The sequence below is a fragment of the Lemur catta genome, chromosome 13 (assembly GCF_020740605.2).
Source record: "Lemur catta isolate mLemCat1 chromosome 13, mLemCat1.pri, whole genome shotgun sequence".
Lineage (NCBI taxonomy): Eukaryota > Metazoa > Chordata > Mammalia > Primates > Lemuridae > Lemur > Lemur catta.
In genome coordinates, this window is record NC_059140.1 from 80309263 (window position 1) to 80337150 (window position 27888).

A 27888-nucleotide genomic window follows, 5' to 3' on the forward strand; every position below is an offset into this window, starting at 1 on the left:
GCAGTGGGAGTTGAAATGTTTTGGGGTAGTAGAATAGGTTTATTTATACCATGGAGTAACAAGAAGGAAAGGCTACCATACCAAACTGAGTTTGGAGGATGCTGATGGAAGGGTTGTTGGAAGGTTTTATATACCACACTATATACTGGTGGAGTCGTGGTGGTGGGACAAATTTGGAGGTCATTTGTGTATAAGTGACCTTCTAAATTCATGATCTGCAATTCGACGATGGCTTTAGGCTCAGAAATCAACCTATGAAAGAAAGGGAGGTTTAGTTTTACCTCCTCTACTTTTTCTTGTTCACTAGAAAGGACATTTAACCAAAATTGAATGGAATGACAAACAACTGAATCAATCATCCAACTCAATAAAAAAATGGCACTTCCCTGAATAATTGACTTTTCTCAAGACTCTTCAGAAATATTATCCTATGTGAATTATAGATATATACAGGCATATAAAAAATGGTAACCATAGGATAGAAGATTTGGACGGTATAAACCTCCAAGAAGGAAAAAAAATAGGATTTCTTTGCAGATAATTTTCATATCTTGCTGTGAGAGAGTGGGAGGTTTGTGTTTTTACTTTTTGGTGAGGTTGAATATTAGTTAGGACCAGGGAAGAATAAGATCGCTCCAAGGTAGATGTTAACATGAAAACCAGAAGAAACATAGAGTTGATGGTCCATCTTGTTATGAGACCCATAGAGGAGGGAGGTGAGTGAGTAGTTGACCCCTTTTAGTTAGTTGAGGTTTGGAAAGAAGAATTAATTTATTTATACAAAAAGGATTAAGTTGTCAGTTAAAAAGTATTTTTTTAACCAGTCATGAACAACTTAGGTATTAGGAAGTATGAAAGAGCCAACATTCATTTAAGGATTTAAGAATATACTTTTTTTCTGTCTATTTAATTTTGTCAATCTCTTAATAGACTATATATATTAACATTAGTACAATAAATACAAAAATTCTCTAATGATGTATATGCCCATGTTCAGCTTCTTTCAGTTCTTCTAATATGTTGTATTCTCTCATATCTAGGACTTTGTAAATGCTGCAACATTCACTGAGAATACTCTTACCCACCTTCTCTTCCATATCTCAGCCATATATTTTGTGTAAATTCACTGCTAAAGCACTTAGTACTTTCTGATAGAAATTAATGTTTATCTTATTTAACACTGTTTTCCTATAGATGCTCAATAACAGTTTCTTAAATAAAATGATCTATATGTTGCTGTGTATAGCTATTGATATTTTTATATATGTGTGTATATATTGCCCCATGTATAAAATGTTCAGAAAGTATTAATAATAATGATAATTTAGTTTTCTGATTACTAGGATAAGTATGGACTTATGTAATTGAAGCATGCCCCTTGAGTTATTTTTATAATAGTAATTTAAGGGAAAAAAAGAGAAAGATGTAGAGAAGATAGGGGTACCGATCATTCCAGCATTATGGAGTATTCTGTACATGTCCAGTACTCTGGTAGGTACTGTACAGAACACAAAAGAGGTATAAAACCAGCTGCTCAAGGAAACCTATTGTCTACTTGAGGGAAGAGAATTAAAATTAGAGAACTGAGATCAGCCAAAAAGGAGCTGTTTCTGGCTTTGGATTTGGAGAGATTTAAGCAGCTAACGTTCATGTTTTGCCCATTTCAAGTCAGCAGTCACTGAACATTGCCTGTGTGTCAGGGTAAGTCGTAGGATCAGTACTAAGTATGAGAAGGAGGTGATGTGTCCAGGAAGGATACTGTGGGTCCAAGTTAGAGCAGTGCCCTAGGAAAGCAATCCAAGATGAAAGCCTGCTACTATTGGATTCCACAGAAAATACATTCTTGTGTCAAGATTCCTGCATTCACATAGGTGTCTGTGTAACTGCTGTGTCATTTTCCTCTAGTCTGCCTGGTCCACAACACCCAGTCACGTGTAGGAGATAGTGTGGTAGTTAAGATATTAAAACCGTTTGAGTCAGACAGACCTGGTTCTGTCATTTACTTTTCAGTTTTCATATCTACTGTAGTATCTATTGCTCAGAGTTATTGTGAGCACTAACTAAATAATCTGCGTAAGGTGCTTACCTAGAGCACCTAGAGAGTGCTCAGAGATTTCAGTATTGTCTCTACCAGCAATTAGTCGTGGTCTAGGTCCTACTGCCTGAGATATGAACTCTTCCACTAACAATATTTTACCCACTCTTTTAGCTCTTTCTACCCATGGTTCTCTCATTTATATTTCTGAAAGTAGAGCTTTGTCTGATAGTGGTATATTTTATCTTTATGAAAGCACAACTTTGTGTGCTCTGTTGCCTGTCTATCTCTCTGATCTTATCCTCTGTCACTCTCCTCTTTCCTCAGTCACTCTGGTAACACTGGCCTTCCTGCTGTTCCTTGAAAACACCAAGCAAATTCCCACCGCGTGGACTTTGTTCTTGCTTAGAACCCTCTTCCTCCAGAGAGCCCTGTGACTCATTAACTCTGCCTCATTTAGTCTCTTTAAATGTTCCCTCTTCAAAAAGACCTTCCCTGACTACCCTATCTAAAATACACCCCTTATCAGTGTCTTATTCTGCTTTATATTTCTTTGTGGTACTTCTCATCATCTTGCATTATTTTATACATTTACTCATTAATTGTCATTCTCCCTTTCTGGAATGATAACTTCCTCAGCTAAGTCTTATCCACTGCTGTATCTTCAGTACCTAAAACAGTGCAAAGTAGGTACTCAGTTAATATTTGTTAAATGAGTGATTTAAAAGTTCAGGGTTGTCAGATCTAAACATGAAAATTACTCTTTAAAGATTACTCTGTTAGAAGGTAATGGGATCTCCAGTAAATAAAAAATTATTCTAGAAGTGGCCGAGTTTAAAAATAATACTGAAAAACTCTTAAATTTTAATTTCTTTTTCTTCTAGAAAAATGCTGACCCTGGAATAATAGAAAAATTGTCTCTTCGTAAACAGCGTTTCATGCAGTTTTCTTCACTGGAACATGAGGGAGAGTATTATATGACACCACGAGACTTCCTCTTTTCAGTAATGTTCGAGCAAGTGAAACGTGAGTTATTTTTGTTTTTAAGTTAGAAAATCAGACTTTGGGGCTGAAAAGCCTGTTTTTCAGGATTGGTAACAGCTTTTCTTCATTTTTATTATCATCTTTTTTGTACCATACATTATTATTTAGACTTTTCATTCCTTGTGACACAGTGTAATTAAATTTTATATTTATCTATCATAGAAATAGTCATTTTGTATATAGGTTTTTCTAAAGAGACCGAGAATAGGTTAAGTTTTTAAATTCTAGTAATATGTTGTTAATAATTAATCTGTCCAGGACAGATTCATTTTGGGTGGTATTAATGTTTTAATTGAGAAAAAAAACAAACTAGACTATAGGTTATGAGAGCAACTTAATGCATTCATACCTTAGGTAGAAGATGTGGAAATATATAATAAGCAAAAATTCAAAGACTATAATTACATAATTTTTTTATAAACAGCCAACTCACATTTATTCCAAACTGTGTCAGAAATTCTTAGTTTTATATACCTAAACTAGTCCTTTTCACTTTGCATAAATAGAGTTTGCCCCATCCTCTTTGCCCATGTTGCAGAAGTAGTCTATGAAAACTTCTTGGCTTCCTCACACCTTCCAAGGCGTGCTGGAGTACTCCCTATACATAGCCCCATATGCAGCAGCCCAAGTGGGCAAGGGCAAGGTGAACAGTCAGAGAAGTGTAGATTGAGTTAGAAAAGACTGAGAGGACTTGGGAAGGCATTATGAGTATTGAGGGATGACTTGAACAAAAACAAAGTGATCAAGCTGTATTCTAGGGACAGTAAGTTCAGCAATCACTGAAACCAAAAGATTGCTTTGGGCAATAGTGAGAGAGAAAATTGAAAAACAAATAAGGGTCAGATTATTATAGAAGATTTCAGTGAGCCTGTTCAACCATCAGATGAATGTGTATTTGGGAGGAGTGGATGGACTTCATCCTGAATCAGCAGGGGAGCATTGAAAGTTTGTGAGCAGGAAAATGAGGTGGTAAAAATGTGTTTAGATTGTTTTAGTACAGCTTCTTTGGAAGGAAGTTTGGCAATTTGTATCAAAAACCTTAAATATACTTACATACATTGATGCAGTTAACTTCAGTAAGTAAATAATCAAAGATATGCAAAAAGATTTCTTTCAAAAGGTAGTTTAACCTCTCTGACATGTGAAGAACTTAGGCATCATCACTGCTGTCCTCACAGGAAAAAAAAAAAAAAAAGCTGACAAATTGGAAATCGACAACTCTTAGAGCCATCAGAGAATTGAGGTCACTGACCGGAAAACTGGAGGCAGGTAGATCCAGAGACTCAGAACACAACCACTGAGGACCCACTGCTGTAACCAGCATCAGATGGGAATGTTTAAAGGGCAATTGACTGATTGCTAGAATTGAGTGTGCACTGGTTTGAGAGAGAAAATCTCCTGCAGACCCAGCCGTGGAGAAGCCCATACACTTTTGTAAGTTTAACCTTGAGGAGCCCCGCCAGGTTCTCATAGTGAAGAAATAAGAAAAATCTCTTCCTTCTCTCAGGGGTAGGGGAAAAGTAGCCATTTTTAAATACCCCCAGAGCATTTGCTCCTTCACAGAGGCCTGCACAGAAAGGAAACTATTTAATATTTTACTGGAGCCCAGCCAACCTGGGGGAATGGAAATTCCCAACTCCAGCCCCCTCTAGCCTTCCTGTCTCACCTACTAAATTAAAAACAAAACAAAACAAAACAAAACCTGAGAAGCACTGTGTGAAGGGCACAGTCTGGGCTGATCATAGGATTGTATGATCCTTCCCCTCCCCCACACCTCACCACCACATCCACAGGGCCCCTCTCTAACAGGTTCAGGACTGAAAGATCTCACCTCTCAGATCTTTGAGTCTAACACCTTAAGCACTTGGCCATCATCACAGCTTTTAGATCTTATTTGAAGAGAAATCTCTAGCAAAACAAAAAGGCAACAGGGGAGAAAAAAACAAAGGCTCCAGAGGAAATTTTAGCCTCTGACACCTACAGGTACAGCAAACAATAAACACAACCTAATCCTAGCCAGATAAGCATAAAAAGGCCTATGTACCTTTATAACTTTTACCCAAAATATGATGCCTAACTTTCAACAGAAAAAGTCACAAGCCATGCTAAAAGAAAAGGCATAGTCTGAGAAGACAAGGCAAGCATCAGTACCAGATTTAAATATGGCAGACTTTTTAGAATTATCAGACCAGGAATTTAAAATAACCATCATTAATATGCTAAGGACTCTAATGGAAAAAGTATACAGTATTTAAGAACAGAGACGGAGAAATTCTTAGAACAAATCAAAAGAAAATGCTGGGAATCAGAAGCACTATAACAGAAATAAAGAACACATTTGATGGCTCGTCAGCATAATGGACCGGACCAAGGAAAGGATCAGTGAGTTTGAAGATATGTCAATAAAACTTCCCAAATTGAAAAGCAAAGAGAAAAAAAAAACCAAGAAAAACAGAATATTCGGGAACTGTGGGTCCATCACAAAAGGTGTAACATATAAGTAACGGGAATACCAGAAGGAAGAGAAAGAGAAAAAGGAACAGAAGAACTATTTGAAGAAATAATGGCTGAGAATTTTCCAAAATTAGCAAACATCAAGCTACAGATTCAAAAAGTTCACAGAACACTAAGCAAAATAAATACCAAAAAATACCTAGGCAGATCATATACAAACTGCAGAAAATCAAAGGAAAAGAGAAAATCTTAGAAGAAACCAAAGGGGAAAAAACAACTTCCCTTTAGAGGAACAATGGTAAGATTTACATCATACTTCTCTTCATAAATCATGTAAGCAAGAAGAGAGGATAAAATATTTAAAATTGTGAAAGAAAAATCCACCAACCTAGAATTCTATATTCAATGAAATTATCCTTCAAAAGAAGAGAAATACATTCTCAGACAAACAAAAATTGAAGGAATTTGTCACCAGTAGATCTGCTTTACAAGAAACGTAAAAGTTCTTTCCCTTCAAGAGAATTAAAAAATATGTCAGAAACTTGGATTTACGTGAAGAAAAGAAGAGAGTTAGAGAAAGAATACATGAATATAAAATTAAATCATTCATTTTTTTAGTCTTAACAAATCTAACAGATAACAGTTTAATCAAAATAATGGCAACAAAAATATTGGATGATCAAATCTTATGGATAAGTGAAATGTGGGACAGTAATGGTAAGGAACAGGAGGGAGGAATTGGGAATACTCTGTTATAAGGTGCTTATACTACCCATCAAGTGATACAGTGTTATTTGAAAGTGGACTTAGATTAATTGTAAATGGATATTGCAAACTTCAGGAGAACTACAAAAAAAGTTTTTTTAAGAAATACAATTGACATTCTAAGAGAGGAGAGAAAATCAAATTATATAAAATGCTCAGTTAAAACCAGAGAAGGCAGAAAAAGAGTGAAGAAGAAAAGGAAACAAAAAATAAGGGCAATGAATAGAAAACAGATATGGTAAATATATCAATCCAACTATATAAACAATCACTTTAGATATTGTCTACATACAGCAATTAAAAGATGTATTTTATGCATGTTGTCTACAAGAAACCCACTTTAAATATAAAGACATAGATTAAAAGCAAAGGGATAGAGAAAGATACCATCCTAACACTAATCAAAAGAAGTCTGGAGTAGCTGTTTGATTTCAGATAAACAAGATTTCAGAGTGAGGGAAATTATCAGGGATAAAAATAGGCATTGCATAATGATTTTAAATAAAAGCAGTCAGTTCTCCAAGAAGATACAATCTTTAATGTGTATACTCCTAACAACAAAGGACCGAAATACATGAGACAAAAACTGATAGAACTGCAAGGAGAAATAGACATATTCTTGGAGACTATTATACTAGGAGACTTCAAGAGCCTTCTGTCATTAATTGACAGATCCAGCAGGCAGAAAAACCAATACGGATATAGCTGAACAGAACAGCACAATCAATGAACTGGATCTAATTGACACTTATACAGTACTTCATCCAAAATAGCAGAATATACATTCTCAAGCTAACCAGAAACCATTCGCCAAGATAGACTAGACTTCGGGTCATAAAACACACCTAAAAAACTTTACAAGAATAGAAATCATACAAAGTATGCTCTCAGACCACAGTGGACTTAGACTAGAAATCAGTTACGAAAAGATAGCTGAAAAATCTCAAAATATTTGGAGATTAAGCAAGACACTTCTAAATAACACATGAGTCAATGAAGAGATCTCAAAAGGAATTTTAAAGTATTTTGATGCGAGGAGTGGTGGCTCACACCGGTAATCCCAGCACTTTGGGAGGCTAAGGTGGGAGTTCGAGACCAGCCTGGGCAAAATAGCAAAACACCATCTCTACAAAGAATTTGAAAATTAGCCAGGTGTGGTGGTGCATGTCTGTAGTCCTGGCTATTCAGGAGGCTGAGCCCGGAGGATCTCTTGAGCCCAGGAGTTGGAAGCTTCAGTAAGCTATGATCGCGTCACTGCACTCCAGCCTGGGTGACAGAGCAAGACCCTGTCTCTAAAAAATTTTTTTGAATAATATAAAAATATATATATTTTGAACTAATGAGAATGAAGATACAACTTACCAAAACTTGTGGGATGCATTGAAAGCAGAGCACATAGGGAAATTATTAACATTGAATGTTAAATGTGTATGTCTGAAGAGGGATCAAAAATCAATAATCTAAGATTATTAAAATTAACACCACTATACATGTAACAGAATTCAACTTGTACCCCCTAAATCTATTAAAATAAAAAAGGAAAAAAATTAAAGCAGAAATCAATAAAATTGAAAAAGGAAGTTAATAGAAAAAAATTAATGAAACCAAAAGCTGATTCTTTAGAAAGATCAATAAAATTGATAAACCTCTAGCCAAACAAAGGAGGGTTGGGGGAATATATATTGTATTTATGATTCCTATTCTGTAAGAAGCCTATGAAAGAAAAGAATAAATTATTTTAAAAGTTGACTATTTTCAAGTAAGTAACCTTAAGTTTTTCAAATTTCTTTTAGGAAAAATTGTTCTTTTATTTGGAGAAAATACCTTAAGGGATCCTATCTAGTTATGTAAAAAAATACACTTTGGGTATAGCCAAAAACGTAGAGAGTTAGACATAGATGAGTTAATGTTTTCCACATAATGAAGAAATAGGAATTTTGAAGCTGTCATCTGGCATCTTCAGAAGAGGATTAGGTTCCTAAAAGAGAACCCTAGGAAGGAATGGTCTAGAAAACCAAGTGGGGAGTGTGGCTGAAAGGAGGAAGTACCCTTCTTCTACCCCACCCCTCACTTTTGAGATGGAGGCTCTACCTTGGGCTCTGTGTCCAAGAATGCTGAGAATACTGGGGCTCTGAATGCTCTTGTCTCTGCACGTAAGACAGTGGTTTCACACTGAGAGAGGCAAGTCCAGAAGACCTGAGATTACCGTCACCCACCTTCTAGAGTGGAGGTGTCTCTCAGCACTCAGAGAGAGATATGCCATCGTCCCATTCCCAGTTCCAGAGCCCTGGCCCAGAGAGTTCTACAGGGGCCTGGGGGTGACTGAAGCAGGTAAAACAAATAAATAGCTCCTTCTTCTCTTCCCAAAGAAACTGACTTTGTTTTCAACAGAAAATGGAGAAGTTCAGGCCTAAGGGACACTGTCAGAAACAGGTGGGTCAGTTGTGGTGAGGAAGGTAATTGGGAGGACATGACAGATTCAGTGAAGATAACAGCGTAAACTGTAGGCTGGCTACTTTGTGGAAGAGAACTGGGGAAATAGCTGTGAAGAGCCCTTCAGGAGTCATACAAATATTAAACATTGATCGTGGGAATTATTCCTTCAGAGGAGCCCAAATTTGATTGGATCATCTCTAGAGCAATTTATGTCTCAGGGCATTCTTGAGAATCAGTAGCGCAATCAGCTGGTGTTTGGTGGAGCTTTAACATTTGGGATAGTCAAGGAGAAAGACCTAGGGAGCTGCCAAAATTGTCATCCCAGGGTGACTGTGTTCATACCCAAAGCTGTGCCTCCCTCAGGAGCAACTTCAGGCTTAGCGCTGGGGATGTGGGGATGAGGGACAGTCTTCACTAGACTACTGCAGCCAGGCACTGAACAAACAAGCGAATAACAGTAGCGAGCCAGGGGAGAGGGGCAGTTGGGACTTAGAGTTGCTGCAATATATTATCTGAAATGTCCAGTTTCCAACAAAAAATTATGAGACATGTGAAGAAATAGGAAAGTATGACCCCACTGGACAAAGCAGGCCACAGAAACTGCTTGTAATTGCAACCAGATATCCCATTTAGCAGAAAAATACTTCAGAATAGCCATTATATGTTTAAAGAACTAAAGTAAACTATGATTAAGGATTATAACGTTTTCACTTTTATTATTCATTGGAATGCAATTAAACTATCAGAAGGCATTTAGCTAAATCAAGAATTCAGTAATTTTGCAGGCCAAATAATACACCCTTTATACATATGATGTACTTCACCTTCATTTTTCATCATGGATAAGAAGAATAATAATCTTGGTTGCATTCCTACAGATCATGATGAACAGCAAAACAAGGAAAAGCAGGGCCAAGCCACTGACCCATAATCTCCATGTATAAACAGAAAGATACAAAACAATATAAGATTTATTAGATCCGAAACTCATTTTTCCCTGGTATTTACCTTTTCGAATTCTTTGCAAACAATACATTTTATGAATAGTGGTTGATGAGGCTTGTGTAAACCATCTCCTCATGCCTCTTTAAAGTGGACATTCATTCTCCCTTGTGCGGTGGTAGGCTTGGGGGAGGTGAGTGTCGTCCTCGTGTGTACTCTAAAACCATGAAACATGTTCCTTTGAGACTTAGGTGATCTAGCCAAAACACCATTTTCCCTTCTTTAAGTTCTTTTCTACTAAATTCCATTAGCCTTACAGTTTTTATTCTCAATTCAGTGACCTACATTCTTACCATTCACTTCCTATGTCCATTACCTGGAATTGCTCCAGGTTTTAAATCTCAAATTTCAGTATCCCACTCTCTGGCAACAACTTATTAATTATCCTTCCACATTACCTACTTTCTAATACCCAATACACCTATTCACTGACCTCAAAAAAGCTTCTAGTCTCAACTATTTCATTATCTCCAGGCTTTTCCCTCCTCTGGATCTTCTTCCTACCCTGCAGCTACAGGGTTTGTCATTGTGTCACTCTTCAATAACCACTCACAGATATCTTTCCCTTTTGTTCTTCTTGTTGAACTCAGCCTGCTACGAACTGTTGGAGAAAATCAAAGGATTGTGTAGATTGGAGCTACTAATTTTTTTTTTTTTTTGTCTTTTTTACTCAAGACTTGAACATTGGATATTTTTGTTTTTTTTAAACAGAGTCTCAAAGGTAACTTCAGATAGAGTGCAGTGATGTCATCATAGCTCACCGCAACTTCAAACTCCCAGGCTCAAGTGATTCTTCCGCCTCAGCCACCCAAGTAGCTGGGACTACAGGCATGCACCACCACACCCAGCTTATTTTTCAATAGAGATGGGGGTCTCACTCTTGCTCAGACTGGTCTCAAACTCCTGGCCTCAAGTGATCCTCCCACCTTGACCTCCCAGAGTGCTAAGATTACAGGCGTGAGCCACCGTGCCCGGCCAGGAGCCACTGAATTCATAGTCTTCAACTTCACCTAAATTCTCAAAATCATCTTACACATTAATTAGCTTTCTCCCAGTTCCTTAATCAGCTCTTCTGAACTTTTGCTTCTTTTTTCAAACTTTTTGTTTTTTCATCTCCTTCCTTCACTTTTATGATACGTTTTCCGTATTTTTAACTGAGCCAATTAAGGCCATAAACCAAGGAGTGCTTCAGATCCCTTTCTCACTGCCTGAGAACCTGTCTACGCCCTTCCTGACCTTTCTAATTGGAGTAGTCCTCCTCACCCTGCTGAGGCTTAGTGTGGTTAGAATTTATAGTTCTTATCTTTGTCACTTTATACTGTAGCTGTCTGATTTGGGGCTAGTTTCCTAATCACTATGAGATTGTTTCCTGCTCAGTAAAATTGAGTATCAGTTATTAAATGTGAGAACACAGAATTTCCCAAACTTGCTTGGTAGGAAATTCATGGCTGGGGTGAGGCGGGAGGATCGCTTGAGCCCAGAAGTTCCCAGGCTGCAGTGAGCTGTGATCATGCCACTGTACTCCAGCCTGGGAAACAGAATGAGACCCTGTCTCTTTTTTAAAAAAAAAAAAGGAAATTCACTTGGAACACTTGTTAAAAAATCTCAGGTCCTTCCCTGTTGGTCTAGTGGTTAGGAAAAAATTAATTCTCAAGTCTTATCTTCCCCCTACTCCCACGCTGGGAGATTTTGATTCAGTAGGTCTGAGATAGGGCCATAGAATCAATCTATTACACCCCCTCCCTCTATCTACCTGTATCTCTTATATTCCTATATTTTTAACAAGCACCCTCCAGGTGATTGTTTTGATCAAACAAGTTTGAGAAATATTTGAACATATGTGAAGGTGCCTTGGGATGCTGGGTGTCATTGTAATTGAGGTGAAGGTGTATTACAGTCAACAGGACCTGGGGGCAAGCCTGTCTCTACCACTTCCCTAGCCCCATTGTAACCTTAGATAAGCTACCTGACCTGTTTCCAGGTCTGTAAAATAATAATATCTACATCATAGTGTTGTTAGGATGATTACATTAGAGAACATGAGAAAACCTGCAACTGCTATAGGTTAAAATTAATATTCCCAATTAAAAGACTAAAATTTTTTGTTTTTAAGCACAAAGATATTTAAAAGACCAAAATGGAATCTAGCTTTCAAGTCGGTAAGACCCCTTAGAAATCTTATTTCTAAGAAACTCCTAGAAACCATCCACATTGCCATCTCAAATTCTTGTTTTTCTCCTACCTTCAAAATGTCAATAATGGCTTCCTAGGGTACTTTCTGAGTTGAGTGTAAAGATTAATCTCTTTTTTAAAAACTGAGGAGACTAGCCTTTATTGTCTAAAAATAAAAGTGCACGTGATAATTTATGACATAATTTTAAGAAAAGCATTATAAGACATATGAATCACAGTCAGTTTATTTTAAACTAAATATGTAAAGACAAGTAAAATACATGTATTACACAGTTTTCTGGAGTTCATCAGCATTATATTACTACCTCTTTTCATATACACATTCACACAGGCACTTAGATTTGTAAATTAAATGGTAACTTTTATCTATTTAAGGATCTCATGATAAAATAGCATCTAACATTAGAATCTAGAGTTCTTTGACATTGGCTGTCATATAATAGTTTCTCAATGAATAAAAATTATTGCAGAATAGTAATACGTAAGCTTACAAGCATGATCATAGATGTTCTAAAAAGTGTAATGTCGTATTCACAACTAATATTTTGATTAATAATGTAAAAATAAAATCTTGACAGTTTATTACTACCAAATAGTACGGCTTGTCCTCAGTGGATTTGTAGTTCAAGTTAAGCAGGCCAAACTACAGAAAGGCACATCTGAAAGCACTCATTTTTTCTTAATGTATCACCTGAATTTTCACAGACATGTAATTATACTAAAGGAACTTCACAGATAAGATAATTTTGAGAGCAAGAAGTGAAAGTTTGTGACGCACATGGCTTATTAAGAGGTAAAATATGGGGCCGGGCTCGGTGGCTCACGCCTGTGATCCTAGCACTCTCGGAGGCCGAGGCAGGAGGATAGCTTGAGCTCAGGACTTCGAGACCAGCCTGAACAAGAGTGAGACCCTGTCACTACTAAACATAGAAAAATTATCTGGGCATCATGGCATGCGCCTGTAGTCCCAGCGACTTGGGAGGCTGAGGCAGGAGAATTGCTCGAGCCCAGGAGTTTGAGGCTGTAGTAAGCTATGATGATGCCACTATACCCTACCAGGGACAACCCAGAGAGACTCTGTCTCAAAAGAGAAAAAAAAGAAAAAGAGAAATTCCCAGGGTTCAAAAGAGGGTAGCTTTCTAAATCATGAATATGTTTTTTTAATCAGTGAAAGTAAAAAGAGCCTTATTTTAATAATCAGGTGAAAAAAGAAATCATGTTTGGCAAGAATTAATTTATGCTGTAGGCAACTAGGATAAGTCAAAGATGGTTATAAGATTTCATATGTATGAAATAGGGTAAGTGAAATTGAAAATAGATCTTGCAAAAAACTATAGCCCCTTTCATCTTATCTCTGACTCATAATTTTGGTTTAAGGATACTGGCTAAAATTGTAAGGCTTTATTTTTTATAAATATTTAGTTGTTTGTTTTGTCTTTTTAAATGACTATCAGTGCAAATTGAGTTTTATCAAGGAATGTGGGTACTAAATAATGTTCTTCTTTACTATAGGTAAAACTTTAGTCAAGAAGCTAACAAAAAAGGTAAGCAATGTGTAGGGTGTTTTTTGTTTGTTTTTGGTAAGATAGAAAATGAATTTTTATAAGTTAAATTGAAAGATTTTAACGTATGTATTCAAAGGATATCGAAGATGCACTGGCAGGAATCCAAACAGCTGGTTGTGGATCAACTTTTTTTAGAGACCTTGGTGATAAAGGTAATTCTGATTTGTTAAGTTTCTATATGTTTTTTATTTAACTGAAGTATTATTAAGGAATTAAGGTATGAGATTTGTACCATGTTATTTAATAGGTGTTTTTAAAACATCACAAAATATTCATTGAGCCAGCGGTAACTTTCCAACTCTTTGAGCAATTACAGATAAATTATTAAAACATCCGTGTTGATTGAAGTAAAAGTACTGAACACAAATATGATTTTTTAAAAATTGTACTACTTTACTATTGATTACAAGAGTGTATATCTAAAATCATGTATTCTATACTTATACTCATAAAGATAATTATTGGCCATATACAGTGGCTCATGCCTGAAATCCCAGCACTTTGGGAGGCTGAGGCAGGAGAATGACTAGAGCCCAGGAGTTCAGGGGTACAGTGAGCTAGTCACCACTGCACTGCAGCCTGGGCAACAACGTAAGAACACAATCAAGAGTGAAAAGGCAAGTCTCAGAATGGGAAAAAATATTTTCAAATCATATATATGATAAGGGACTAATGTCCAGAATATATAAAAAAATACACTCCAACTTTGTTCCCTTTCCCACCTGAATTATTAGTATCATGGGCTGTTTCGTCCACTTAATCTCAGACAGTGGTTGACAACGTTGGTTGCTGCATTCCTTGAACAGAAAGCAGAATGAGGTTACGGGGCTGGGGGCCGGATTCAGGAATTGGTGTTTAACGTGTACAGTGTTTCAGTTTAGGATGATGAAAAAGTTCTAATGACAGTTGTATGACAGTGTCAATGTACTTAATGCCACTGAACTGTACATTCAAAAATAGTTAAAATAGTAAATTTTATGTTGTTTATTTTACCACAGTAAGATGACTTAAGAGACCTGTCCACTAAGTACGGTGCAGAGACCTCCTTAGTCTCCTCATTTGAGCATACTTGAAAAAAAATTTCTGAAACAGGGAAGTTAGTAATGCTGATTGAAACTTAAAGATGTTAAGGAATTGTTGATAATTTCTTAGGTGTGGTAACTGTATTTGGCGTAAAGGGTAACAGTTCTTTTTTTTAGGGTACAGCCATTTTTTTACTATGAATGATATATGGGATTTGTTTCAAAATAATCCAGTGGGAAGTCGGGAGTAAGAAGGGGTAGAGATAAAACAAGACCACTCGGTTGATAATTATTAGAACTGAGTTTCATCATGTTATTATTTAAGATAATTAATATATATTCATGATATTATTCTTTCTACTTTCGTATGTGATTGAAGTTTTTCATGATAAAAAAGCATTTAATTGTTAATTGTGCTCTTTGCTGTATACCAATCTTACGATTCAGAAGGAAAAAAATTTTAGCTTAAGAAGCCATGATTCTTTAAGATACTTTCTATATTTAATGTAATTTTTTTCATTGTAGGCAACATAAAACCTGACACAATATACTTAAACAGGAAAGGAAGTTTCTTTAGTGACTAGACATAGAGTTAACTTCAAACCCAACTTAATCTGGGGCTCAAAAATCACCAGTATTCATTTTTTAGGCCTGCCAATTAAAGATTGGTTATACTCTCAGGCTCCAAATACTGGCCTTCTGGCAATTCTAGGCACTGTAGCCTCACATTCCTAAGAATAACATTCTCACATCATCAAAGCCAAGCACACACATTCAAAAAAAGTCAGTCAACAGTCCAGCGTTCACAACAGAAATCCTAGGGTGCTACTCTGAGTGGCCCAGCTTAGGTCATGGCCCGTCCCTGAACTAGTCCCTGGAACCAGACTAGTGCAGCCTGCCCAGTAGCTTGGGCCTGAGTCACTTGCCCGTCCCCTCATCAGTTCCACAGAAGTACAGTGATTGGCTTAGGCCAGTGATCATCTACCTCCAGGGATGAAGATAGGGTCATCCTACCCAAACTGCATGTTTGAGAATGGGAAAGAATGATTTCCCAAAGGAAAATCAAGTTACTGCTACGACAATTTGATTATTACATTTTAAATAATATCATTTGACTCTTGGTTTATCCAAATCTCTGTTACTCTACTGAATTAATACATTTGCTTTACTTGATGTTATGAACAGTAAAATTTAAGTAGGAATTACATAAAGTGCCATGCAAATATTAATACAACTTATAGTGGATACTTGTTATTTGCTAGCCAGCATCCCCTCCTCCTCTCTTTTAGTCACTGTTCTCCAGAGAAATAGAACCCACAGGAGATAAAGAGAGAGATTAATTATGAGGAATTGGCTCATGTTATTATGGAGGCTCCAAAGTCCCATGATCTGCCATCGTGCAAGCTGGAGATCCAGGGGAGCTGGTGGTATAAAGCCCAGTCTGAGAGCAGGAGAAGAAGAGATCAGATATCCCAGCTCTAGCAGTGAGACAGGAAAAAAGGAGGGGTGAATTTTTCCCTCTCTGCTTTTTGTTCAACAGATTGAATAATGCCCACCTATATTGTGTAGGGCATCCTACTTTACAGAGTCTACCAATTCAAATACTAATCTCAGCTGGAAGTACCATCACGGATACACCCAGAAATAGTGCTTAATCTGGGCACTGAAAATGTTTAATCTATGACCCAGTCAGATTGACACTTAAAATTAACCATCATACCCTCCTTACTAGTAATATAGTAACCTAATGAAACATAGTGTCTTTAAGTTTTAGGACTGTATTGCAACTCTCTACTATAAAAATTTTCCACTGTACCAAAGAGAGGTAATTTAAAGTAAAAATGTGTTTTTTGAGCCAGGCGTGGTGGCTCACGCTTGTAATCCCAGATGCTGGGCAGGGTGAAGTGGGAGGATTGCTTGAGCCCAGGAATTAGAGGCTGCAGCGAGCTATGATAGCACCTCTTTACTCCAGCCTGGGGGAGACCCTGTCTCTAAAAAAGTAAGATAAAGTAAAAATGTGTTTTTTTTAATTAGGTGAAGTTCCAATATTAATACCTCTATGTGGTTACTTATAAAGCATCTAACACTTATTTTCTGGTATGTTTTTATTTTATCTCTTTCAGGGCTAATTTCATACACCGAGTATCTTTTCTTGCTTACAATCCTCACTAGTAAGTATCCCACATTTTTTCTCAGTGATTATATGGAATTGTCTGTTCTTACCAAACAGGATTTTGGAAGTTTGGTATTTATGTCTTTATCATTAAAAATATTATTGGTACCTTAGTTTCTGTATCTATAAAATGATAATATTGGTTAGATTATCCCTTTAGGTCTCTTCTACCTCCTGTGCACTGTGGCACCCTGTAACTTTGTCTCCTCAATAGAAGTCTTATTGAACAGGATAATCATAGAGTTAGCCTTTCCTAAGGAATATTAAAAATCCTTGTAAGTCTAAAATGATAGCAAAATAAAAAGATTTTTTAAAAACCCTACTCTGAGAAAAGGAAATAAAAAGTAATCATCACTATGAAAATAGCCAGGGTATTCAAATTAATTTAAGTTCTCAAGTTAATTTTGCATTGAAAGACAGAACACCTAGTAGCGGGACAGCAACATTCTTGGAAAAGATGTTGGAAAAGGCAGGGGTCAAAGCCTTAATACCAAATATGAACCTTTGGAAATTGTTATAAGAAGAAATCATTATTGTTCTTTGTTTTGGCACTTTTACACATATAGTTTCTGTTCCTTTATTTCAAATTTGAAGATTTATCTATCTGCAAATAATTTTCTTTTCACTAACATTTAAATAATTATTCATTTTCACTTTATTACAGAGCCCCATTCTGGGTTTCATGTTGCTTTTAAAATGCTGGATGCAGATGGTAATGAGATGATTGAAAAAAAGGAATTTTTTAAGGTAAGTAGATTATTTTAGGTTTATCATTAAACACCTGGATGTTTGTGTGATAATTTTGCATGTCATAAAAATAAAAATTGTATTCACTGTTTACATATGAACTGTGAAGAAATTTGTACATTCAAAAATATTAAATTTTCTGTAATATATCATTGAGGAAACCAGTAAGTATACAGAACATAACATTCTAAAAGGAAATAAGCTTAAGCATTTTTCAGGGTTTTATTATGATTTTAGCAAATAATATTACAGGAAAAAGGGCTTCATAGGATAGGTATGGTTTAAAGAATATGTGTTAAAGATATGTTAAAAATTGTTCTTATACCATGAAAGGAATAGACATAATAGAAACTTAAGCCTTCATAAAGAATAGGAAAAAACCCCACAATTGGTATAAATTGGTGCAAATTTTCCAGGAGTTTGCAAAGGCTGATATTTGAAAAGCTGAAAATATGTTTAAATGGTATTTCCTGAAACATAACTCTAGGATATCCAACAAGTAAATTTCACTTTGTTCCCAAAAAGTTGGTGGTAATACCATGCAGGCAGTGTTGCAACCATGATCGGATTCCAAGTCCCTCCAATTCTAGAGCCCTTCTTTTTTCTCAGTGTGAGCCTTCCTCCTTTGAAGGAGAATTCATAGGATGCTTGAGAAAGATCTTGACTCTGAGCTTCAAAATGTTGGGTTTGATCAATGGATAGGACATCCCTATAGAGACAGACAAGTATAGTAGGCAACTATCGAGAAGCTAAGAATGTAGCCAGGAATAGGGAACATCCTCATAGAGGTGATAATTAAGTCCTGACAATGTATGACCTCAAAGGGGGAGAATGCAGAGTGAAAAGGGATAGGACCAGAGTCTTGGAGAGCAGTTTCATATTGAGGTCAAGCTAAAGTTGAAAAGTCAAAGAATGAAACTGAGAAGGAACAGAGCAGTAAGCAGAGTGCTAGAGAATTAAGAAAGCCCAGAGAGGTGCAGTATAATGAAGTAAAATAATGGAACAAAAGAATAATGGTGAGGGAGGGTTTAATACCAAACTCTTTTAAAGGTGGACAAGTAGGATAAGGACTGAGTAGAGAGGAGAGCCCCTGAAATGTAGGTCAGTAGGAACTGTTACGGAGTGGTGTAGGGACTGACACCACAGAGCAAAGGCTGAAGAGGAGTCAGTAGGAAGTTCAAAACTGGTAGCAGTAGACAAAAAATAATTCTTTTGAGATATTTGATAATTAAGGAAGGAAATTAAATTTAGCTTAAGGAAGAAAACTGTGCTAAGAGGGAAGTTTATAGCATTAAATGCCTACATCAAAAAAGTAGAAAGATCACAAATTAATAACCTAACATCACGCCTCAAGGAAACAGAAAAATAAGAACAAACCAAACCCAAAGTTAGCAGAATAAAAGAAATAACAAAGATCAGAGGAGACCTAAATAAAATAGAGACCAATAAACAATCAATGAAAGGACAATGAAAGGAAAAGTTGGTTCTTTGAGAAGATAAACAAAATGGATAAACTACTAGCCAGACTAACCAAGAAGAAAAAAGATCCAAGTAAATACAATCAGAAATGGAAAAGGAGGCCGGGCGCAGTGGCTCACGCCTGTAATCCTAGCCCTCTGGGAGGCCGAGGCGGGTGGATCGCTCGAGGTCAGGAGTTCGAGACCAGCCTGAGCGAGACCCCATCTCTACTAAAAATAGAAATAAAAATTATCTGGACAACTAAAAAAATATATAAATACAAAAAAACAAATTAGCCGGGCATGGTGGCGCATGCCTGTAGTCCCAGCTACTCGGGAGGCTGAGGCAGTGGGATCGCTTAAGCCCAGGAGTTTGAGGTTTCTGTGAGCTAGGCTGACGCCACAGCACTCTAGCCTGGGCAACAAAGTGAGACTCTGTCTCAAAAAAAAAAAAAAAAAATGGAAAAGGAGATGTTACAACTGAAATTTAGGAATCGGGCACACAGCCGGTACTGGTCCACAGCTTATTAGGAACCAGGCCCAGAGTCCTCTCTCCACCAACCCAGATCCGGCTCTCCTCCCCATCTGTGGAAAAATTGTCTTCCATGAAACCAGTCCCTGCTGCCAAAAAGGTTGGGGACCACTGATATAAAATAATACATGCAAGTGAGATTTATCAAAGGAATAGAAAATGAGTTTAATGTTTGAGAAATTAATTAGTGCAATATTAACAGAATAAAAGAGAAACCAGGCCAGGCACCATGGCTCATGCTTGTAATCCCAGCACTTTGGGAGGCTGAAGCAGGAGGATCACTTGAGGTCAGGAGTTGAAGATCAGCCTGGGCAACATAGCGAAACTCCATCTCTACAAAAAATTTTTAAAACTTAGCCAGGCCTGGTGGCACATACCTATAGTCCTACCTACTTGGAAGGCTGAGGCAGGAGAATCACTTGAGCCCAGGAGTTGGAGGTTGCTGTGAGCTATGATGACGCCACTGCAGTCCAGCTGGGGGAACAGAGCAAGACCCTGTCTCTCAAAAAATAAATAAATAAAAGAGAAACCAATAAGATCATATAAGTATATGCGAAGCATTTAACAAAACCTTTTCATGATAAAATTCAGCAAAGTAAGAATACAAGAGAACTTCTTCAATCTGATAAAAAGCATTTACAAAAAATTTAAAGATAACGTCATGCTACAAGGTGAAATACTGAATGCTTTCCTCTCAAGATCAGGAACAAGGCAAGGATGTCTGTTCTCACTTCTTCTGTTCAACATTTTACTGGAGGTTCTAGTGATAACAGCAATACAAGGGGAAAACAAATAGATTAACAGATTGGAAAGGAGGAAGTCAAATTTGACTTTATTCACAAATAACATGATTTTAGGTAGAGAAGCCTAAGGAACTAACAACAAAAGTAAAGACCACTAGAACTGTAAGTGAATTCAGAAAGATCTCAGGATTAAAGATCAGTATGGAAAAATCAACTGTATTTGTATATACTGGTAGCTAACAGTTGGAAGATGAAATTAAGATCAGTTCTACTTAGGGTAGTATCAAATAGTATAAAATGAGTAGAAACAAATTTAACAGGAAATATGCACCAAAAACTTCAAATGTTGTTGGTAGAAACCCAAAGAGGCCTAAATAAATGGAGAAATATAGCATGTTAATGGGTTAGAAGATTCAGTCATGTAAGCATGTCATTTCTTCCAAAATTGGTCTAAAGATTAAACTCTCCCAAGGGAAATCCCAGCAGGCTTTAAAAAAAAAATTTTCTTTTGAAATTTTTAAATAATTGTTAATCACAAAACAAAGACTTACTACACAGCTACAGTAGTGATGGCATTGTGATATTGACCTACAAATAGACAATTATTAAATACATAAGTGGAAGAGAATGAAGAATCCACACTTACATGGTCGCTTAATTTTCAATAAAGGCACCAAATCAGTTAGCAGAGAAAGAAAAATGTTTTCAACAATGACACTAGAACAACTGGATATACATGGGAAGACAACTTAGCCATAACCCCTACTTCACACCATATCTAAAAATGTGTTTGAGGTGGATTATAGATCTAAACATAAAACCTAAACCCATTAATCTTCTTTGAAAAAAAAAAATATCTTCAGGATCTAGAGTGAACAGAGTTTCTTAGGACACTGAACAGAATAACCATAAAAGAAAAAAAATAATAAATTAGTCTTCCAAAATTAAAAATCTCTGTTATTCAAAGATGCTGTTAAGAAAATGAATAGGCAAGCTATAGATTGGGGAGAAAGATTTTCCAGATATCTGACAAAGGGATTGTATTCAGAACATATAAAGAACTCACATAACTTAATAATCCTTTTAAAAAATTTTTTTAATGGGCAAAAGACTTGTAAGCGACACTTCACAAGAGAAATTACACAAACAGGTGATACACACTTGAAGAAAGTGCTCCACATAAGTCACTGGGGGAATGCAGCCATTATACTCCCCGCAGAATGGCTCAAGTTCAAAGTCTGATCACACTAAATGTTGATGAGGATATACAGGACCAGAATTCACTTTGGAAAAAAGTTTGGCAGTTTCTTATAAAGTAAAACAGACCTACCTGTTATGCTCCTAGATATTTATCCGAGAGAAATTAAAACCTCTGTCCACAAAAATGGGATAAGAATGTTTGTCATCTTGATTCACAATAGCCAAAAACTGAAGACATGCAAACATCTATCAGCAGGTGAATGGATAAATAGTGGTATGTTCATAGAGTGGAATAAAACTCAACTATAAATAAATAGGAACAAACTGCTGATATGCAAACATGGGTGAATCATGCTGAGTGAAAGAAGGACAACGCAAAAGAATACATAGTATTTAATTCCATTTATTTAAATTTCTAAACTAGGTGAAACTAATTTAAGTGGGGGGAAAATCAGAACTGCTTCTGTGGGGATGTGGGGAGAAAGGATTAACTAGGAAGAGACACAGAGAAACTTTGTCAGAATTGTACGGCTAAGATTTTTGCATTTCAATTTATGTACTTTTTTCCTAAAGAGCTGCAAATAATAACTGGGAGGGGAACTGGAAGTGGGTAGAAGCATAGACAAGCCAAGAATGGCAGAATACTGATAATCATTGAAGATGAATAATGTTTATATGGTAGTTTATTATAGAATTCTGTTCACTTATGTTTGAAATTTTCTATAATAAAAATTTTAAAAGTAGGGGAAGAATAAGCAAAGGGAGATATGTTTGGATATTGAACTTGGTGTTATACCATTTGATTGTCAACTTAAAAAATAAAAAGTAAAACAAATATAAAGTTTATCAACTTTTTTCCCTAATTGGGGAGCAGGGGACAGCATTGAAAACTGGCTGAGAAATTTAGAAAACTAGAGCTAAACCATTTGCCTAAAATAAACATAATAGAAGTAGCTAAATTTGAATGATTAATTTAGAATTTATAATTGCAGCAATTTTCAAACTAGTAAAGAAATAGCCTAGAAAAAAACTGGGTGGAGATTTGTCTCCTGATTGATTTGAATCCATAGTTTGAGATTTTGTCTACATCTGATTCTTTTAAAATCCTTGTTTTTTTTAAAATTTGCTTTCCATATGAGGATTGATACAAATGGCTTTGAAAGGTAGGTAGGTTTTTTTAATGTACTCAATTTCAAGGTACTATTTACAATGTTCTAATTAGTAGAAATGTAAGTATTTAAATTATTTTAATGCTTTGTAAATGCATAAAGGAAAAAGAAGAACGTGTATGTGATATAAATAGCTTTTTAAGAGCTATATACTTTAAAATGTGGCCATAAATTATGAGTAATATAAAAAACTTAATTACAAATAAAAATTGTCTTGAAAGAAGGACAGACTAATCATGTTTCTATAGAGTGCTGCCTTTGGAACATGTATCTATTAAGTAAGCCAGCTTTCTTAGTAGAAAAGTATAATGATAATAATGTTAATACTTCATTTTCTGTTTTCTCCTTTGATTTTTACATGGTCTAAGAAAAATGATAATATTAGGAGTTATGATGCAGAAAGAATTTAAGTTAATGTCTGACAAATAACTGACATATATTTTATAATAACAATTTAGCATCTGTTTTTTAGGTTGTTTTGAAAACTCCAGTAGGCACAAAGGTAAACTCATGTTTGCAATCTTTTTAGCTGCAGAAAATCATAAGTAAACAAGATGACTTGCTGACAGTGAAAACCAGTGAAACAGAATGTCAGGTATGTACAAATAAACTAAACATTTCCAAACAAATGATATTTATAATAGCTGCTCTATTCTGTTTGTTCAAATATTCCCAGATGGTTACCAATAGATTTATCAGTAACTTAATTTTTTTAATACACTCATGTGCCTCATAACAATTTTTCTGTCAACAACAGACTGCATATATAACAGTCAGAGCAATAGGCCATACTTTATAGCCTAGGTGTGTAGTAAGCTGTCCCATCTAGGTTTGTGTAAGTATACTCTGTTATGTTCACACAGTGATGAAATTGCCCCACGATGCATTTCTCAGAACATATCCCCATCGTTATGTGATGCATGACTGTTTTAAACAGATGTGCCATATTCATATGTTCCTAACTTCAAAAAGTGCACAGGAAAATGTAGGTAGAGCAGAACTTTTCCTCCCAGTCACCCTGTTCTCTTCCCTGGGAAATGGGTGCTAACAGCTTCCTGTGTATTCTTCCAGGATATTGTACGCATATATAAGCATATATGTAAATAAGTAGATACATCTATGTATTCTTTTTTCTGGTTTTATACAAGAAGTAGCCTGCTATATATTGGTCCGTACTTTATATACCTGAATATCTCATTCTTTTTTAATGACTTCATGGTACTTTGTTTTACGGTTGTAGCAGTTTATGTAGCCATTCACCTTGTGAAAAACATTTAACATATATTCATCTTTTGATATGATACATTTTGAAAATGTATTATATTCAAAAATATATATTTTGAAATAATGCTGCATTGAATAATCCTATAATTATATCATTTTATATATATGGCAATATATCTGAGGGATAGCTTCCCAGAAATTCAATTGCTGGGTCAAAAGGTACAAATATTTTAAGGTCAGTGACAAACTTTGATAAAGATTGGCAAATACCTTCTATTGAATATGAATCAATTTTCATTTCCACCAATAGTGTATATTAGTAAATTATCCACTGACAATCTTTTAATCAATTGTTTTTCCACATCATGCTTTTCATGAGATTTTCTTAAATTTCCTAATCATTTCACCTTTTAGAGCATGTTTGCTTCAAAATTTACAAATTGTTAAAATCACAGTTCTTTTTTATATTTCAATGTCTTTGAGCAGTTCTATACTGAACTTCTTTGTCTCACATCGAAGTCCCTGAATGGTATTCCCTTTTCCTAGATGTACATATCCTGTGTGTTCCCACTGTACCCTGTATGCCCCTAATCATAACAGCTTGTCATACATTAATATAATTGTTTAATTATTTGTGTCCTCCTCTACAATGAAAGTGTCATGCCTATCTTTAAAGTTGTGTGAAGTTAGGGAGCAGCACACAAGACCATCCTCACTTCTGACATCAACTACAAAGTTCAGTGGGACCCCTAAGACCACTCTGAGACTTGACAATTCACTGGAAGGACTCACATAACGCACTGAAAGTTATGATGTTCGTGGTTCCAATTTATTACAGTGAAAGGATAAAGATTAAAATCAGCAAAGGGGAAGACGCATAGGGGCAGAGTTCCAGAAAGTCCCACAAGCAGAGGTTCCAATTGTCCTCTCCTAGTGGCATCATGGGCAGTGCTAACTTTCCCAGCAACAGTGTGTGATAATATGCATGGAGTAGTGCTAAGCAGTGAAGTCCCCCTAAGCCTTGATATCCAGAGGTTATATTGGGGTTAGTCATGTAAACCTGTTTGGCTGCCCACTTGGCTGACCCTAGTCCCCAGCTCTTCCGGAGGTAAAGCTGATTCCTTTGGCCCAAAATCCCCACCCTAAATCTCAGTGTTAGACTATCTGGTGTGGCCCAAGGCTTCCAGGTAAACAAAGATACTCTTTCTTAGAGATCACCTCCCAGCACCCCAGGGCAAAAGCCAGACCTCTATTTGGGTAAGGTTAATTCTTTATTATATAAGTTGTATTCATTGGCTTGGTAAAGCACCAGGCATACACTACATGCTCAGTTAATAATTTTTAATGAAAAAACAAATATCAGATAGACCTAACATATTTAACCATTGACCTGTTAATTGCTGATTAAGATTATTTCCAAATATTTGCTGTTAGAAGTTGACCAGGTGTGGTGGCCCACGCCTGTAATCCTAGCACTCTGGGAGGCCGAGGCGGGAGGATTGTTTGAGCTCAGGAGTTCGAGACCAGCCTGAGCAAGAGCGAGACCCCATCTCTACTAAAAATAGAAATTAGCCAAACAACTAAAAATAGAAAAAATTAGCCAGGCATGGTAGTGCATGCCTGTAGTCCCAGGTACTTGGGAGGTTGAGGCAGGAGGATCACTTGAGCCCAGGAGTTTGAGGTTGCTGTGAGCTAACCTGACACCATGGCACTCTAGCCCGGGCAACAGAGTGAGACTCTGTCTCAAAAAAAAAAAAAAAATAACCTAGAAAAAGGTGAGCAAAACAAACCCAAAGCAAATGGAAGTAGGAAAATAATAATGATAAGATCAGAAGTCAGTGAAATTGAAAACAGAGAAGCAGTGGGGAAAATCAGTGAAACAGCTTGTTCTTTGAAGAGATCAATATTGACAAACCTCTGACAAGACTGACAAAGAAAAAAAGAATACACATACTGCCAATGTCAGGAATATAACTGGAGCTATCACTACAGACCCTGTAGCCATCAAAAGGGACAATAAGGAAATACTACAAACAATTCTACACATACTATTTTGACAACTTTGATAAATAGACCAATTTCTTAAAAAACACAAACCACCACACTCACCCAATAAAGTAGATCATTTGAATAACTATTTAAAAAATTGAATTCATAACTTTAAAACTCCCTGAAAGCAAATCTTCAGACCCTAGGTAGCTTTACTAGAGAATTCTACTAAATGTTTAAAGAATTACTAATTCTATACAGTCTCTTCTAAGAAGAAGAGAAGGAAGAAGAGGAGAGAACACTTCCCAATTTATTATATCCTGATACCAAAACCAGACTAAGACAATACATAAAAAGATGACAAACCCATGTCTCTCAAGAATGTGGACATAAAAATTCTTAATACAATTTTAGCAGATAAAATTTTAGAAAAAAATTATATCATGACCAAGTAGGGTTTATTCTAAGGATGGTTCAATATTCCAAAAGCAATCAGTATAATCCAGCATATTAACAGATTGTAGAAGAAAAATCACATAATCATATCAATGTAGAAAAAGAGTTTGACAAAATCATTTGACCAAAAAAAATATTTTTTAAAAAAAGCACTCATTAAAATAGAAATGGGGCTGGGAGGGAGGCATTCAACTTGGTAAAGAACATCCACAAAAACCTACAATTTACATATTTAATGAAGAAAGACTGAATACTGTTTCCCTAAGATCAGAAGTAAGGCTTTACTCTCACTACTCTTATTCAACATAGTGCTGGAAGTTCTAGCCTCTGCAGTAAGGCAAGACAAGAAAATCAAAGACCTAATGATTGGAAAGTAAGAAAGGAAACAGTCCCTACTGTAGATGGCATTGTCTCTGTCAAAACTCACAAGGAATCAGGAGGAAAAAAAAAAAAACTTTGTAAAACTAATAATTGACTTTAGGAAGGTCACAGGATATAGGATAAATGTACAAAAATCGATCACATGTGTATATACTAGCAGTGAATACCCAGATGCCAAAATTTAAAATACAGTAAAATTCACAATTTTGAAAAGTAATGAAGTCTTCTTAGCAAATGTTGCTGGTACAACTGGATATCTGTATGCAAAACAATGAAGTTGGACTCCCTTCTTACACTGTATGTAAAAATTAAATGGATCAAAGACTTAAATGTTAGAGATAAAACTGTAGAACTCTTAGAAGAAAATATAAGGGAAAAGTTTCATGACATTGGATATGGCAGTGATTTCTTAGATATGACAATAAAAGCAACAGAAGAAAAAACAGATACATTGGAGCTCATCAAAATTAAAAACTTGCGTTCATCAGAGGACACTTTCAAGAGGGGGAAAAGACAACCAACAGAGTGAGAGAAGATACTTGCAAGTCGTGTCTCTGATAGGGTCTTCTAGCAGAATATATAAAGAACTCTTACAACTCAACAACAAAAAAATGAAGAACTGAATTAAAACCGGGCAAAGGACTTTACTGTTTCCCCAAAGAAGATATACAAACAACCAACACACACATGAAAACATGCTGAACACCATTAGTCATTAGGTTAGTACAAATTAAAATCATAGGGACATATCACAACACATCTATCCAAATGACTAAAATTAAAAAACATTGACAACACCAAATGGTTTCAGGAATGCAGAGAAAGTGGATCACTCATTTATTGCTAATGGAAATGTAAAACCGCCACTCTGGAAAACAGTAATTGCACTCCAGAGCATCTACCTCAGAGAAACCTGTGTTTACACAAAAACCTGGACACAAATATTTTTAGCAGCTTAATTTGTAATAGCCAAAACTGGAAACAACTTAGATGTCCTTCAACAGGTAAGTGGCTAAACTGTGGTAATCCATACCATGAAATACAACTCGGCAATAAAAAGAAACAGACAATTGAAACAGCAACAGTTACAACAACCTGGATGAATCTCCAGAGAATTTTGCTGAGCAAAAAAAGGCTAATACCTAAAGAGGCTACATACTGTATGATTCCATTTATATAACATTTTTGAAATGACAAAATTATAGAAATGGAGAATTGATTAGTAGTTGCCAGAGGATAAAGAGAGGGTGGGAGCAGGAGGAAGTTGGTATGGCTATAAAAGAGCAACATGAGGGATCCTT

At 36.1% G+C, this 27888-nt stretch overlaps 1 protein-coding gene across 1 annotated transcript in view; it reads left to right on the forward strand.

The window, feature by feature from the left end:
• MICU2 (mitochondrial calcium uptake 2) overlaps positions 1–27888 on the forward strand; it is a 76991-nt gene that overhangs the window by 33589 nt on the left and 15514 nt on the right. The window contains 6 exon segments of the mRNA XM_045566905.1: positions 2920–3061; positions 13442–13473; positions 13571–13646; positions 16640–16687; positions 17354–17436; positions 23067–23132. Of these exon segments, the coding sequence (XP_045422861.1) occupies positions 2920–3061; positions 13442–13473; positions 13571–13646; positions 16640–16687; positions 17354–17436; positions 23067–23132 (447 nt within the window).